Consider the following 17889-nt stretch of genomic DNA (forward strand, 5'->3'; position numbering starts at 1 on the left):
AAGTTACCTTGTGTGTTTTATGTATTTTCCCCCGATGCTCTCAGCACACTGTACATTAAAGAATACATGCTTACATTGTATCCAGTTATTCGTGCCCGAGGCGTGAACGCGCCCTCCTTCGACCACCTGCCATCCCCGCGCACTGGATCAGTGCTGTTGCCATGACGCCAGACGGCCGCAGGGGGCGGTAAACGCAGTTGCAGTCAGGGAACAGCGCTGCGCTGTTAGCGTTAGCGGTCGCACTCACAGAGAGAATTAGGAAACGGGGGCCGCACAATTAACTATAGTACAAACAAGGGGAGGCGACGAGCGAGGAAAACAAAGCGCTGCTTGTTCCAAAGAGCCCCGGACTTGCCTCCTGCTGTCCTGACGACAAATCGGGGGAAACGAGTGAGAACGCCGTTGACAAGGTACTCTATTGTATACATGATGCTACGTATAAATATGTGCACGCATGTAAGGTTTCATTAGCCCCCAAACGGCTGTGTTGAAGTTAGCCAGTTAGCTGCCCTCGCTAGCGTTAGCCCACAGGACAGCTCTCAGTGAACACAGAGGTTGTAGCTGGACTAGCTGATGATCTGCTAAAGTCAAGCGTGGGCTCATAGCACAGGCTAGCGAGCAGCCCCTGTCAGGCCTGGCTAGCGTTGTTCTAAGACAGCTAGCTAACGTTGTGCTAAGACAGCTAGCTAACGTTAGCTGCAGCACGTTAGCAAACGGGCTGTCAGAGGCTCCCTCCCTCCGGTGCTAGCTGCTCGAAAGGAAGCTGCAGACGGTCGGTTAGCACCAGGCCCGCCGAGGCCTTGTATCTGTCGTGCACACACACGCTGGGAGAGGAGAACCAGCAGCTCTGTTGTGAACTGGACACCAGTGTTTCCGCTACGGTCTACATTTTGCAGCGGATTGCGGCACCGCACTTTACATGTCGGGTATCCGTGCACCGTGCCCGCAGCCCTCCGCTGACCCGCGCTCCCTCTGTACCACCATCACTCACCAGGAGTCACTGGGACCTGGACGGGGATTGAACTTTACTTTGTGTTTGTGTGATTCACACGTATTTAAAGACATTGGGGGGGAAAACGTCATCTAGCGCGCACGCAGTTCACCTGCCACACACAACGCGAGGTGCAGCGTGACGCGCACATCCAGGGCACCAGGGTTAAAGTGACAGGTGTCGTGCCGAGGTGCTTAGCCCCCCCACACACCGTGCCCCCGTGGAGCTGGACCCACGATACTGACCTCAGATTCCACCTGGATCCCGCAGCATGGGGATTGTTTACGAGATTGTCGTTTGATCTTGTTCAATCTACGAGGTTTTGGAAAGTAAAACGTGTCTCAATCGCCTTTATTCTTCTGAACGTGTTACCGAAGTGATTCATTGCTCCGAGTTGGGCAATCCGAGCGATCGCATCCTTTTCCTGGTAATGCAAACGTTTCGTAGGGTAATTTGACAATGTTTGAGGCTAATGTACCACAGGGAGCCCTCCATAGTGTAGAAGCTTAATGTGTAATTCAACCGTTTCTCATGAGTCGTGACACACGATCAAGATCCATGTCATCATTAATACTTGGTTATTTCTACGAGACTGGACATGCAGTCTGCCAAAACGTGTAACCTGTTCCATTATGTCCAGTCTCTTTCCTACCTTCAGATGTTTTATTTTGCAATTACTTCACATCATACCTAGTGGTGGTGAATATGGGGAAGTTTCCTCTTTCCTAACCAAAGTTATATTGTGACACACAGTCTCTCAGACTGTCCAGCTGTCTGTATTAACTATACATATAGATAGAAGGAAATGCCTATATTTTCTAACCTTTGCAATTCCTCCTCATAAACTGTACAATTTTTAATATACAATTTGTATTTCTTTTTTGTATTCAACAGTATTTTCCTCTACTTCTGACACTCTTGCAATGCTGTAACCAGTGAATTTCCTGAGTGTGGGCTCAATAAAGTTTATCCACAAATGTTTCCATCTTCTCAGCACATGTGATCCCTTCCCGATCAGTAGTGCATATTAGGTTTGGTTACAGGTGAAAGGTGGCAGGCACGTAGGTGTACCATCACAAACATGGAGAGCACAGACATGGGGGGTGCTCCCTGTCAGCTTCATGTTGACCAGCTGGTCACAGGGCAGTATTATAGGTCTGCGTTAAGTTGTGTAATTCTTTTTATTTTTAAATATCAGATATAATAAGTGTTTCAGAAATAGCTTAGCAACACATGTAAATAAGTTAGTCAGATATGTGGACTAGCATTAGCTGCTCGTATTGGTGGTTAGCTAGCTATCAGATCATTGCAGAGCATCTGCTGCTGTGTGGACTGAAGGCTGGAAGTGACGCTGCCTCCTGACACTGTTCTACTGGTTTCCTGCTAGGAAACTGTACTCCCTTCTGTTGAAATCGTGCATATGTTAAGTCTGGTTTCTCTAACAGGACTGTATTTCTTCCCCCTGAAGACAGTATTTGGATTTGGATTACGGTTTGGACTCTGTTTTTGTCTGCAGAGCTGTGTTAGGTCAGTGTTTTTGACAAAGTCAGGCCCTAGCACCTCTGACATGAGTTGTCCTGACATTACTCCAGCCCTCCTAGTAAAGGAGTCAATGTGAGTGAACAGTGATCAGCTGATTGTGAACCTGCCATATGTGTGACCTCCCTATGTCCGTCACCGATAGTGAAGAGGGTCATGAGCAGAGAGGCTCTCCTGCTGCCTGCTGGCTACATTAACAAGAATTAAGCTGTGCAAAAGAGGGATTTGGCCACCTGGCGATGTTGAGGTGTGTCTGCATTAATACACTTGTAAGCAAGCACCACTCGGGCGCTTGACTTTACTCTTCCTTCACGGGCCGGGTTAAAGTATTTCAGGCCAGTCACTCCTGACACATCATGAATGGTGAAGTACTCCTCCCACTTTGGTGCTGCTTGGTTTTTATTCCTGGCCTCAGTGTTACTTTTGAAATGTGGACTCTCTGGCTCTGCCAAGACCAGAGAGGAGAGCTGCTACTGCTGGCGGGTTGAGAGCTTAGAGAGGATCCTGACAGGACAACAGGTCGGTTTCATGCCTTTAAACCAGTGCCGTTTAATGTGTACCTCTACGTGACTTGTGTTCATGTTTTGTGTCAAACCTAAAAATCACACTGGAAATGAATTTACTACAGTGCTGCATAGTTAATGCAAATGTATTTTTAGTTGAAATGATCATGAGAGTGGGATTAAGTTCTATTGATGTTTGTTCCCACATTTTCTTACTTATATGTTAAGAAAACTTGGCTTTTGCCCCAGAGTGTGTGCAGGTTGGGTGGGTCAGTCAATTGAGCAGATAAGGGTCCTTGTTGAGTAACCCTGTTGTTACATGTGTCTTGTATTGCTCATGATATTTCTATGGTAGATTTCTAGAGAAGGGTTTACAGTTTGTTTTGTAATGTGTTGACTTAGATATGTTCGTTTCTGTACAGGGAGTGGGTCAAACACAGGTCTGAGGATATGTTGTGAAAGTACGTCTATGTTATGGCAAACTCAGCATGATTAATCATTTACTAACAATAACCAGAAGATTCAAAACATTGTACCTCTGCCCAATGAAGAATAAAGGTCAGATCTAGATATGACATTAATAAAAATACTTCTCCTTTTCTCTGCTTTGTTTGTACGGTACTGTTGAGACATTTTATGTTATGAAATGTTATTCGTTGGGGTTGTCTTCAATGCTTAACTTACAGTTTGGCAACAGGGCTTTCTACTTTGTTTCACAGCAGGTGCTAGTTTTGGTTTTCATCAGAGTGTATCTATATTTGCTCCAAATGAACATACCAGAGCAGCAGTTGCATTTGCTCTAAAAGATGGACTTGAATTGTTGAAACTAGACTTGGCCCCACCAACAGTACACTTGTTGGGGACAGACTCGAACAGACCACCTGCTTCTCTCTCACTGCCTGATGCTATGGGAAAAAATGTTATCACGATATGTTTTTCCATATTGATCGATCTCGATTCTTAACACGATATGTAGTTTTTGATCAGTTTCCTGAAGCCGTCCCTCTCCACTGAGCTCAGGGGCATCATATCTGTAGCTAAGCAATAAGTAATAGCGCTCGTTATATTTTTTCCCCGCTTCGATTGTTTTCATATGGGGCAATGGCTGCAAAACACGACTGGATGGACTGTTGTTTTGCTAACATAGCGATGCTAACAGGAGACGTAGTGGTCTTGCCTGTCTCTTTGTTTGGTGTCGTGCAAACTTGAGCCCGCAGAGTCAAACTCTCTGTGTAATCACTGGGATGGTGCCGTCTCAGGTGATTGAAAAGGTTTGTGGTGTTTCCCGTCCTGGCTGGTACCGACCGCCGGCTTCGTCTGCTCCTCGTCCTTTTAGCCGTATCCAAACCACGTCCACACAACTGACGTCGCGTTACGCTTTTTTTCGACAATGTCTTCGGTTCCGGGTGATGTAGTGATGTCGCTCTCACATTCGGCATTATTTTCGCTGTCCCTGACTTCAGTTTCACTCATTTTTTTCTCCTTTTTCCAACTTCGTTCTCTCTTGTTCTCTCTCTCGCAACTGCAGCAGCTCTCACAATGGGAAGTGGGCGTGTCGTGTCCTGCCTGCAGACTGCAGCCGGCAGACTCAGACACTGTTGTTGCGCTTACTTTTGCCACGTGAGATCGAATACATGTCACGAGGAGATAATCGAAATCGATCAAAATTTTATCGGGATCCCGAATCGGGATGGAAAAATTGCCCAGCCCTACCTGATGCTGTTATAGATATTCTGCACTGAGACCAGAAATCATCTAGTAACTCACAATACAGGCAAGATATTCTGGCCACAGGCGCAACACTTTAAAAAATCCTATATAGGAAGAAGCGCATTTATAGTACAACATCTGGGCCACCATTAAATTCTAGATTAGGGAAAATTACACTTGTAAAAAGGTGAAATGTAAATAAAGACATTAGGTATAAATTTGTCTAAATTGTATTTACTGCCATATCATAATTGAGAGTTTTATAAATAGGAGGGAATTAAGCGTACACAGACAAAGCAGCAATACTGTCCTTATTTTAATATCACACTACGACGAAATAGATAATTTTTTTCTGAGTAACACAGAAGAGAGAACGACAGCACTGGTGCTAAAGTAAAAATAACATATTGCAGGAGACGATGTAGTTCTGTAGTGCTTTATTGCTTATTTGTCTTATCACATGAGCATTGAGTGACAAGCAGTCGTTCTTGGTTGAAGCTCCACACGCATCTGTAAGTGTTATTTTCAAGATCTATTCAGTCAGCTTTTGTCCAGACTTGCATGGACTGGTTGTTATGTAACTCCTAAATCACCTGAGTCACAGGCTATACATGTTTATTTGTAATCACCTTCTTCACTGAATCTAACTAGATCATCCACTTCCTAAAACAACTGGCTTGGGTGCAGTGTTGGATAGATAGCATCTGGAAAGTCAGTATCCAGTACTGTAATATTAACAGGGCTTTGATCCAGTTTTACATTTTGTTCTTCAGGTGGACAGTCCGCTGTCTTGTTGCTCGTGGTAACTCTCCACCATGCCTTTCCCCTTTGGCAAGTCCCACAAGTCACCGGCGGACATCATCAAGAGCCTTAAGGACAACATGGTGGTGCTCGAGAAGCCCGACATCTCTGACAAAAAGGCGGAGAAGGTACGATGGAACTCACAATTTTATTTGTTCTTAATTTTTTTGGTGGGAGCTTTGTTAAGCTTGAAATCATGTGATATCTGCTTTATAGTATGTTTATGTTTACTTCCATATGCATATATTCAGATCACAGAGGAGGTGTCAAAGAGTCTGGTGGCCATGAAGGAGATCCTCTATGGGACGAATGAGAAAGAGCCCCAGACAGAAGCAGTGGCGCAGCTCGCCCAGGAGCTCTACAACAGTGGTTTACTCAGTACCTTGGTAGCAGACCTGCGGCTCATCGACTTTGAGGTGAGACTTGAGGCGTTTTCCAACATGAAGTGTGGCGAATGTCCTCATATATGAATAACACAGCAGAAATTCTGCAGTCAGACTCGTTCACAACAACACAGACTTCTTCACCGCTCTCAGGTGACGGGTGGTGTCTGGGTGCAGGAGGCAGGAGGCAAGACGTGATGTAGTAATACCACTGCGCAGATCACCTGTTTTTCTTAAAAACACATTAGCACTGGTGACTGCCCGTTTTACAAAAAATTTTGAATCATGTCTTTCGTAGTCGTCATCAACACCCCCGCTGAATCTGCGGCTCTGTTGGACTCATTCGGACATTATCAGGAGATTTTACTGGGGGGTGTGTCCTTTGTAGGAGTAGAAGAAAAAAGAGGAGAATCATTTTGAGAGTGATAGAATGTGGAGCCACAGTGTCACAGATTTATTACAATGAGGGTGTTCAGTGAAGTTGTTTTATTTGATCTAAAGTACGTGAGAGAAAAGGATATGTATCGGAAATGTAATGTGACGACATTTGGACGTACGTGACAGACATGGCTGTGTTGATATAAACTCATGTCTCCCTGCAATATGTCAGAGCGGTGCTGTGTGGTAAATGCTGCAGCAGACTTCCCTGACTCACCCTGTCACAGCATGACTCACTTTGTTGTGTGATCTCATCCTCCCTCCCAGTTTAAAAGAAAAATTATGTGAAGAATTGCAAATCACATGACTGCAATAGAGAATCATAACTCAAAGGATATAAAAACTGCACTTATTTGATGTATGTTGAATTCGTAAATATGATTTTTTTTCTTGTTTCTTTCCTCCTGTGCGGCAATAACTCAAATAAAAAGCTAAAAGGTCATTGCAACAGCAAATAAATAACACATCTACAGATTCCACATTAACATTTATCAGCTAGTTTCATACAACTGATACTTCACAAACACCTTAGCTTTCACTTAGAGCAAAACCTGGACTTTCCACTCCACCTGGTTGCATTGTCAGTTTGGAAGTGTGTCGTAAATTATTTTTTTGTGTTGAATATTTTGTATTGTATACAGTTTAGAACGGTATCAAGACTTTGATAATATCTGTTTGATCTGTCACTTCCAGAGTAAGAAAGATGTGGCTCAGATCTTCAACAACATCCTGAGGCGTCAGATTGGGACTCGCACACCGACGGTCGAGTATCTCTGCACTCAGCAGAATATCCTGTTTATGTTGCTTAAAGGGTGAGGACCCAAGCATGTACACACACACTCACCCACACACCACACAAACGTATGCATGCACAAACACACAAGCACACAAGCACCCACTAGCCGTTTCCAGACATAACCTCCGGATAAATTGATTTCCTGGAGACTGACTCTAACCTCAACCATACTACTACTTCCTCAAACTAAACCTCACCTAAACTTTAAGCATATCTTCAACTTACATTCAATGATTTACCCAAGGCCCCATAAGGAAGACAAGTACCAATAATGTGAGTGTGTTAACAAATATATGTCCCCACATCATGAGTAATACCTGGACCACACACACCCACGCCACATTGTTGAAAAGTCAAAGCAACTTCCTATACGGAGAGGAAATTATTTTCAAAAGCCAAATAAAAATGGCTCAAAAGATATGAATGAAGTACCATTGTATTATGGTAGAAGCTTCCTGTGATATTATTGACCATTTTTATCAGTTGCTCCTGTGCTCCAGGAATCCTCTTTCTCCATGAAGCAATAGTGAAAGCAAACAAAACTGATAGATGATAGTATTTGCCCAGGAATGTGCACAAGCAGACGCTCTACCAAGGATTTTACCCTTTTAAAACTAGATTTATATTTGAATGTTTAAAAAAAAAAATCCAATCCACTTGAAATAGAGAACAACACCTCACTATACAAAAAGTAATTTGTGTACAATACCTTTGGTTAAGACATTTGGCAGATGTTTTTTATATGTGACATCTGCAACTAACAACCCTGCCATTGTCTCCTCTGTTAAGTCCTGTTTAAGATTAACCTCCAGCTCATTGATCCAAAACACATGAAGACATGTTCTTGGGTTCACACAACTTTACATGATTTGTATATTTCATTATATAATTTTGTGTTTAATAACATGAAATGGACCCGATTTAAATTTGTCTAACAATGCCGTGCTCTGAGAGGACTCGTACACCATTTGCAAAACCATGTGTAATGGAAACTCACGCCTCTTATTTACAAAGTTATTAGTCATTAATTTCTGACCTCATTAGCACAATTGTTCATGTGTACATCTTGTTATTTTAGACCATTTTACACCTCATTAACCTCTTGTGTCTGTGTTCTAGCCTATGCTATTATCAGATGACAAACCTTTGTCCCATGTTTCTGTTTGGTCCAGGTATGAGTCTCCAGAGATTGCCCTAAACTGCGGTATCATGTTGAGGGAGTGCATCAGACATGAACCGCTGGCTAAAATCACACTGGGGTCAGAACAGTTCTACGACTTCTTCATATACGTGGAAATGTCCACGTTCGACATCGCCTCAGACGCATTTGCCACTTTTAAAGTAAGTTGCTCACTCCTTTGCAAAAGAAACCAACAACATAATTTCAAATGTAACTTGCATACTGGAAGTGCGCAGCAGATATGCTTTAAATCTATACATCTCATCCATCTAATGTTAAACACTGTGTCTAACTTGACAGCTCAAACAGAAAGCGATGCGTTGGCTGCAGATAGATGCTGCTGATGCTCCTGCTGATATTGTAATTAGAAAGACACAGTGATGCATACACTCTGTGACTGTGGATTTGCAGCTGATGCCAAGAAAGGGGTGTGTATGCACAGTTTTGTGTTATGATTTACAGACCTGAGTAAATCATTTAAGCGCTCATCAATCTGCCTCTGATTTTCAAAAAGAAAAGGTCAATTAACATGTGTCTTGTGATCTGATCACAAGTGGACAGCTCTTAATATGTTAGTTTACATCTTGCATTAGAATATGTCTTGACAGGGGAGTGTATTTTACTTCCCCACTCTATATGCAAAAACACACAGCTCTTCTTTTGATTACAGTAGAAAAAACTGAAAATCAATATTGGATGGTCAGTGTTCATATTGTGGTGAGCATTCACAAATAGTTTGATGTATGACCTGAGACCGATGTTAATTCTAGGGCTGCAGCTAGCTTATTCCCTCAATAAATCAGATAAAAAGTTGCTTTTGCTTTATTAATACTCTGCAAACACCTATGAAATTAAGTTTTGTTGATAGCGACTTGCTACACCTCCGGTTTCACCTATACCAAACATAATTTTAACACTAGGCAGCTAAAGCAGCAATGAAAGACCATTCCACAGATTCTAACGTTCTCTTTCTTACCGAAGAAGACCAAAAAATATTTATATGTCATACAAATCATGTCTTACCTTTGTTGTTTTGAAACAAAAGGCCTTGTTTTAATCCATAAATCTGATACAGCAGCTGCATGAAGCTGAAAATTTTCCCTTTTGTGGTAGAGAACAACTGGACAGAGGATTTAGCGTCAGACTGAGTTCTGGATGTTATAAACCATTTAATATAGACTCGACACAGACGTGTCAACATGTCTGTGGTAGAGAATAAGCGTGCAGTGCTAGAGAGAGAGAGAAAAAGAGCTGCTGCTTAAGACATGAAATACAGTAAAAAAAAAAAAAGAGTTTACATGTTGTTAAACAATGTAGATCATTATGAAACAAATTGGACTGAGGCCACTACAGTTTTAATAATTAACATGAGACACTGACACAATTTCAAGCGCACCACAACAGTGAGGCTGCCCACAGCAGGTGGTCTGTGTGAAACACGGACACCCCTCAGCTGTACATGTTTCTATGAATTAAACAAGGCTTCAATGCAAACAAAACAAGCATTCAGGGTTTTTTCTGTCCTGTATTCTTTTTTTTTTATAAAACAGCAATGTATTTCTAAGGATGATGTCTGCATGTGCATGAGTATGTTGTAATTACTTTTTCCTAAAAACCAAGAGATTTGGGATCAAGCTGAGTCAAACCCATTTGTCCATATTTATCTCTAACAGTCTGCACTGTCTGTTTCTAGGACCTCCTCACAAGACACAAGCTACTGAGTGCAGAGTTTCTGGAGAAACATTATGACAGAGTAAGTCTGCACTGAACTAAAAGCCACTATCTAATATGAGATCAAATTTGCAATTTATTTTTGGGAAATCAATTGCACAGCAAATGCAATGAACATACATTAATCAATGATTAAGTCGTAACACTTTAATATGTACTAGTTGTTTAAATCACTATGTTTGAGATGATTGTTTCCCAGAAAAGTATATACCAATAATTTCTCAGGTAAAATTTAACTTAATTTCTGTGCCATTGAGTTGATACAAGACACTGATGCAGGTGAAACCACTATTTTTGGCTGATGTAGATGACATCAGCAGACAGATGACATCTCCCTCTTACTCATCTTCTCTCTCTGTGTGTAGTTCTTTAGTGAATATGAGAAGTTACTCCACTCAGAAAACTACGTGACTAAAAGGCAGTCCCTCAAGGTAAGGACCATGACTCATGCCACTGAACAGGTCAGGTCAATTAAAGATGAAGTCTAGTCAGGGATGTGTTTCTCTACAGTTTTATATTCTCGTTATGACCGCCATCTAGTGGTGGACCTAAACAATGTATTTTTTAACCCCTAAATTATCTTGTGTTTTCTTCACTTGCCTTGTGATTTTGACTGTACATTGACTGCATAGTTTCAGCTTAGTGTGGATATTATTAAATATTAGTTCAGTAAGGGTTTTGCAACTCCGAAACCACAATCAATTTCTAGATGTAGAGAAACAAGATTCCCCACAGCCAACCGTTATTACCGAATTGAAATCTACCCTCAAGTTACTAGTTATGTTCTATTTAAATCTATATTTTGTGATGTTTAAGTTTTGTTGACACTAAATAAATATTAATACATTTTTCTTACTCTGAAACAATCTAGTTACTCGGGGAGCTGCTTCTCGACCGGCACAATTTCACCATAATGACGAAATACATCAGCAAGCCAGAGAATCTCAAACTAATGATGAATCTGCTACGGTACAAAAGCCGCAACATCCAGTTTGAGGCATTTCATGTTTTTAAGGTAAAAACAAAGCATGGTTTAAGGTGTATGTCTGTCATCTTCAAAGGGCTCAGAGGAAAACTGGTCTCAAAAAAACACTCGAGCTAAGAGGCTCATGACTCCCGACGTGTGTAGTGCATTTAGCATTCTGCTAACAGAATTTTTTTATAAAAAAATTAATAACAATAGTAAGGACTGACATCAGTCAATCATTATCTTCATGAATTACCCGCTTTCTCCTCTACCAGGTGTTTGTGGCCAACCCCAACAAGACGCAGCCCATCCTGGACATCCTGCTGAAGAACCAGACCAAACTCATCGAGTTTCTCAGCAAGTTCCAGAACGACAGAACAGAAGACGAACAGTTCAATGATGAAAAGACTTACTTGGTCAAACAGATCAGGGACCTCAAGAGGCCTGCTCCCCAGGAGGCCTGAGGAGAGCGCAGAGGTGGCTGGGGGAGGAGCCACCTGGACTACGTCTGGAAAAACACCCAGACAACGTCTGCTTAACGGAACCTTCAGCAGCTGCTCAACTGGTTTCTGAACAAAAACTGAGGAAACAAGTGAAAGCCCAACAAAATGCAAACGTATCCATATCAACTCATCAGCTCCTCTGCTCGTCAGAGAACATTTGTGTATTTTTTTCAGTCTTTTTCCTTCAAAAGAATTTAGAGAAAATAATAGATGCTGCTGCTTCCTTGCACATTGAGACATATAAAGTATATTAAAACGCCACAACAGTCCATCAAACCTAGTGAGAGAAAATGTCCGTGCATTTAAATTAAAACAGACTTCCTGGTAGACACACACATAGTTTACACGCACATATATGCATCAAATGCATATACTGCAAGAATATCGGCTGAATCCTTGAGACGGAAATGGTACGAGCAAGTTGAACACTGGTGTGTTTTGTTGCATGCCTAAAAATGTGACCGATCCCTGGCTGCACCCGGCGTCGGCTCTGTGACGGCCTGCCCAGTTTGACTCCCACGTTCAGTGCCACAGACTCGGAAATGCACACGCATCACAGCAACCGCCACAGTTTGCATCTATGCCTTCATCCAATAAAGCGACAGTGGTTAATTTTACCGTATTTTTGTGGGGACGAGCTCTCAGATGCCATCACCCAGAACCATTCTCCTCCTGTGTGCTTTGTCCCGACACAGCACTAGAAGCACATGAGGAAAGGAGGGAGGGATGAAAGGTTTGGCAAAGCCCGAGAGTTGGGTCCCTATCGTTTTGTGGGACAGGGTGAACATGTACATATGCCTTTTTTTTTTGCTTTGTAGATTTTGTTTAACCTTGACATATGAATATATATTATATATATATATATTACCTTAAGCGTCACGTTTTTGGTTAATTGTAATCAAATTACTTTCTAAACCATAATAGAAACAACAAACAAGTGACATTGTTTTTGCATTTCATCTTACTGCTGAAATGGTTGCTGGTGGGTTTCTTTGTACATAACATTTAGCTAACCTATAGGATATTAACAATTTGTACAGCAGAGGAATGTCATGGTGTTAGCTCTGGATCTGTTAATCTTCGTTTTATCTTACACTTTTGAGTGTGTCTCCCTACTGCTGCAGAGGGGAGTGAGCAGTGCAGGGGGGAAGGGAGGGAGGGAGGGGAAGTATTAACTGAAAAATAAAAGCATATGTGTTTGTGCACTTTGTGAGGAGCTGAGCGATCAACATCATCTAACTGGAATCGAGGACTGGGTACCCCCTGCTTACCCGCCTCTATTTCATTAACTTCCCCCCCCTCCCCTTCTCTTTCTCATCACTCGGCTGGTGGCCTGGGAGCATCTTGTGGCCCCACAGCGAGTGCGCTTCAAGGGTGAGATCATCTGGAAATTAACAACTTGGCACATTCTTTTTTTCCCTTTCTCCTCATGTTTGAGCCGTTTCTCTTCACAGGTTTTATAATTCCAGTACAATAATGAATGTAAAGCATTGTGGGTAGCAGAGTCCTTTGGGCATGTTGGATTGTCCTCATGGTGCTGAGCAAAACTGATGAAACCATAGATTTGTTCATTTGCAGTGAACAATGTGGTCAATGTAACATTTCATATTTATACATTCAATTAAGAGAATACAAACCATGTGCGTGCAGACATCAGCTTGACCCAGATAGACCATAGATGCACATTGAAAATGCATGTTCCTCCACTGGCTGTGCATGATGCTGTACTAAAGACGTTGTACTGGAATTGTTTTTTTCCCCAAATATTTAGCAACATTGAAATGTCAAATTGAACTCTCGGCTACATGGCTGTATGCTGACTTTGACTGGAGTTTCAGCATAGAGTGTTTGGGTGTCAAAGGCCTGGGCCCTACAATCAAAATAAAGAAAAAAAACATTTCGAATAAAAATACAAACGTGGTCGTTTTCTTCCTGTATGCAGAAATCACACATCGGTCAAATGGTAATATTCTTGTATGTGTATCAGCCTGCTGTATGGTGGGAGTATTACAGTAGCATTAAGATGATGGTAAAAATAAAAAGAATAACGTTAAAGGGATAGTTCACCAAAAAAATGAAAATTCACTATGTACCCACCAGTATGCCAATGAGGGGTGGGTGAAGTGACTGAGTCAACAAAACACTTTTGGAGTCGCTGCCAAATCCAAAACAAAACAAATCCTCCGTACTGCTCCTGTGGTGTCATCCAAGTGTCTGCAAGTCCAGCAATCAAATTCGACTCGAAATGGAGTCATTTACACCATGTTTTTAGCTTAAATGTCCTCTGTGATGTGGGAGCAAGCAAACAGCTCCCACGGAGGATAACAGCGTACATTTAGGCTAACAACATGGTGTAAATTACCTCGTACAGAGGTGAACGTACAGAGGTGGGATTAATCCATATTGAGCCAATATAAACAGGGGAACAGGCGGAAGTACATTTAACAAAAGATGCTTTCTTGTAAAAGGGGTAAACAAATATGAGTTAATATCATGATAAAAATGTGTAACTCACGTTTTTATGTTTTAAATTTTTATTAAAACAAGATGATAAATAGAAAAGAGAGGAGTAATCTTTATTGTGTTAAAAGGTGGAAACATTTGATGGAAGTAATTTTGGGACCTAATAGGGTTGCCAGTTGAGGTCTTCTGGGTATGAGGCTGGGTATAAGCTAAACCTAACAAACAGTTGTTTTTGTTTAGTTTTTCACTTTTTTACATTTAGTGAACGTTTTGCTTTGTTTTTATAACGAATTCTTTGTGAAAAGAAAAGTTTTTGTGTAGTTTAATAAACTAAACTGATCAATGAATTATAGCCACTTTTCAATTCCATTACTCGAAACAAGCTGTATGTTTTCCTTCACAAACCAGGTCCTTTAGATTCCTGTTTATAAGGCTACACTATTTATAGTTATTGATCGTCTTTAGAATGTTTTTTTTTTAATGGACTTCATCCCCTTACTGGTTCTTTAAGGGTAGATGGAAAAAAAGTCGCTCCCGGCGATAAAAGAGAAAAACAGACAGAGGAGCAGCTCCGCAAGAGGGAGGCCCGACGAGGAGAGTCAGCAAGCTCAAATCGCGGCAGCGGCAGCTGGTAGAAGCACTTCCGGTGGCAATAGAAACTGCCACTGATATGTAAAGTCAGTTGCTGCGATTTGAGGCAGATGCCAGTTGCCACTGCTGCCACCCTGTTTGAGGGCAACTACCTCTGTTTGTGACATTCCCTGAGATTATTCATAGTTTATGAATTTTACCAGTTTACCAGCATGTTGCTGCTCTGAGCACCAAGAATAATTTATCTGTATTTCTCCACTTGCATTTCGAAACATGCTCGTTTATATGGCTGATTTCTGTCATATTTGTACAAATTCTGCTTAAATCCTGTTAATGGTTTGTCTATGTTTTGTGTCATTGAACTGCACTTACATGTGGCACTTTGTAGTTAGGGTCTCTTGAAGAAAATTGTACTTTCTTGATTCTTGTTGTTCTGGGTTTGTACACTCTTGATTGAATGCACTTATTGTATGTCGCTTTGGATAAAAGCATCAGCTAAATGAAATGTACTGTAAGCTTGAAATCACACTGCTGCCAGACTACAGTAGGGCACTGTTTGGAGGCATCTGTCTTTGTTGCCACACTGTTTGGAGGCATCTGTCTCTGTTTGGAGGCATCTGCCTCTGTTGCCAAACTGTTTGGAGGCACCTGTCTGTTTTTGAGTTATTCAGGGTTATTTTGACTAGTTTGTGAACTTTACTTACTTGTTATCGTTCCGGGGCATGGATGGTTGAGACACTGCGTACTTATGTGGCAACAAAGGCAGCTCCCTCTATTGCCACACTGTTTGGAGGCAGCAGCCTCTGTTGCCACACTGCTTGGAGGCAGCGGCCTCTTTTGCCACACTGTTTGGAGGCACCTGTCTCTGTTGCCACACTGTTTGGAGGCAGCTGTCTTTGTTGCCACACTGTTTGGAGGCAGCTGCCTCTGTTTCCACACTGTTTGGAGCCACCTGTCTCGGTTGCCACACTGTTTGGAGGCAGCTGCCTTTGTTGCCACACTGTTTGGAGGCAGCTGTTTTTGTTGCCACACTGTTTGGAGGCATCTGTCTCTGTTTGGAGGCAGCTGCCTCTGTTGCCAAACTGTTTGGAGGCACCTGTCTGTTTGTGAGTTATTCAGGGTTATTTTGACTAGTTTGTGAACTTTACTTACTTGTTATCATTCCGGGGCATGGATGGTTGAGACGCTGCGTACAATTATGTGGCAACAAAGGCAGCTGCCTCTATTGCCACACTGTTTGGAGGCAGCAGCCTCTGTTGCCACACTGCTTGGAGGCAGCGGCCTCTGTTGCCACACTGTTTGGAGGCACCTGTCTCTGTTGCCACACTGCTTGGAAGCAGCTGTCTCTGTTGCCATACTGTTTGGAGGCATCTGTCTCTGTTGCCAAACTGTTTGGAGGCACCTGTCTGTTTGTGAGTTATTCAGTGTTATTTTGACTAGTTTGTGAACTTTACTTACTTGTTGTTATCGTTCCGGGGCATGGATAGTTGAGACGCTGCGTACAATTATGTGGCAACAAAGGCAGCTGCCTCTATTGCCACACTGTTTGGAGGCAGCCGCCTCTGTTGCCACACTGTTTGGAGCCACCTGTCTCGGTTGCCACACTGTTTGGAGGCAGCTGCCTTTGTTGCCACACTGTTTGGAGGCAGCTGTCTTTGTTGCCACACTGTTTGGAGGCATCTGTCTCTGTTTGGAGCCACCTGCCTCTGTTTCCACACTGTTTGGAGCCACCTGTCTCGGTTGCCACACTGTTTGGAGGCAGCTGCCTTTGTTGCCACACTGTTTGGAGTCACCTGCCTCTGTTGCCACACTGTTTGGAGCCACCTGTCTCTGTTGCCACACTGTTTGGAGGCAGCTGCCTTTGTTGCCACACTGTTTGGAGGCAGCTGCCTCTGTTTCCACACTGTTTGGAGCCACCTGTCTCGGTTGCCACACTGTTTGGAGGCAGCTGCCTTTGTTGCCACACTGTTTGGAGGCAGCTGTTTTTGTTGCCACACTGTTTGGAGGCATCTGTCTCTGTTTTGAGGCAGCTGCCTCTGTTGCCAAACTGTTTGGAGGCACCTGTCTGTTTGTGAGTTATTCAGGGTTATTTTGACTAGTTTGTGAACTTTACTTACTTGTTATCATTCCGGGGCATGGATGGTTGAGACGCTGCGTACAATTATGTGGCAACAAAGGCAGCTGCCTCTATTGCCACACTGTTTGGAGGCAGCAGCCTCTGTTGCCACACTGCTTGGAGGCAGCGGCCTCTGTTGCCACACTGTTTGGAGGCACCTGTCTCTGTTGCCACACTGCTTGGAAGCAGCTGTCTCTGTTGCCATACTGTTTGGAGGCATCTGTCTCTGTTGCCAAACTGTTTGGAGGCACCTGTCTGTTTGTGAGTTATTCAGGGTTATTTTGACTAGTTTGTGAACTTTCCTTACTTGTTGTTATCGTTCCGGGGCATGGATAGTTGAGACGCTGCGTACAATTATGTGGCAACAAAGGCAGCTGCCTCTATTGCCACACTGTTTGGAGGCAGCCGCCTCTGTTGCCACACTGCTTGGAGGCAGCGGCCTCTATTGCCACACTGTTTGGAGGCACCTGTCTCTGTTGCCACACTGTTTGGAGGCAGCTGTGTTTGTTGCCACACTGTTTGGAGGCAGCTGTCTTTGTTGCCACACTGTTTGGAGGCATCTGTCTCTGTTTGGAGCCACCTGCCTCTGTTTCCACACTGTTTGGAGCCACCTGTCTCGGTTGCCACACTGTTTGGAGGCAGCTGCCTTTGTTGCCACACTGTTTGGAGGCAGCTGTTTTTGTTGCCACACTGTTTGGAGGCATCTGTCTCTGTTTTGAGGCAGCTGCCTCTGTTACCACACTGTTTGGAGGCAGCTGTCTTTGTTGCCACACTGTTTGGAGGCAGCTGTGTTTGTTGCCACACTGTTTGGAGGCATCTGTCTCTGTTTGGAGGCAGCTGCCTCTGTTGCCACACTGTTTGGAGGCAGCTGCCTTTGTTGCCACACTGTTTGGAGCCACCTGCCTCTGTTGCCACACTGTTTGGAGCCACCTGTCTCGGTTGCCACACTGTTTGGAGGCAGCTGCCTTTGTTGCCACACTGTTTGGAGGCAGCTGTCTTTGTTGCCACACTGTTTGGAGGCATCTGTCTCTGTTTGGAGCCACCTGCCTCTGTTTCCACACTGTTTGGAGCCACCTGTCTCGGTTGCCACACTGTTTGGAGGCAGCTGCCTTTGTTGCCACACTGTTTGGAGGCAGCTGTTTTTGTTGCCACACTGTTTGGAGGCATCTGTCTCTGT

General features: G+C 43.2%; 1 protein-coding gene across 1 annotated transcript; it reads left to right on the forward strand.

Moving 5' to 3' along the window:
• Nucleotides 1–228: 228 nt before the first annotated feature.
• cab39 (calcium binding protein 39) lies at nt 229–12154 on the forward strand. Its single transcript, XM_061072772.1, has 9 exons — nt 229–410; nt 5517–5672; nt 5796–5960; nt 7059–7177; nt 8334–8502; nt 10035–10094; nt 10438–10503; nt 10944–11087; nt 11315–12154. The coding sequence occupies exons 2-9, from the start codon at nt 5559–5561 to the stop codon at nt 11501–11503; spliced, it is 1026 nt and encodes a 341-aa protein (XP_060928755.1). The 5' UTR covers nt 229–410; nt 5517–5558; the 3' UTR covers nt 11504–12154.
• The last annotated feature ends 5735 nt before the right edge of the window (nt 12155–17889 follow it).

This window comes from Limanda limanda, chromosome 6 (assembly GCF_963576545.1).
Source record: "Limanda limanda chromosome 6, fLimLim1.1, whole genome shotgun sequence".
In the NCBI taxonomy this organism is placed as follows: Eukaryota; Metazoa; Chordata; class Actinopteri; order Pleuronectiformes; family Pleuronectidae; genus Limanda; species Limanda limanda.

Bases quoted from the DNA above. Each gene is read 5' to 3' on its own strand.
- cab39 (XM_061072772.1), top strand. From the start codon at position 5,559: ATGCCTTTCCCCTTTGGCAAGTCCCACAAGTCACCGGCGGACATCATC. The intron at 5,673-5,795 runs GTACGATGGAAC...GCATATATTCAG, and splicing joins CTGACAAAAAGGCGGAGAAG to ATCACAGAGGAGGTGTCAAA. The intron at 10,504-10,943 runs GTAAGGACCATG...GAAACAATCTAG, and splicing joins CTAAAAGGCAGTCCCTCAAG to TTACTCGGGGAGCTGCTTCT.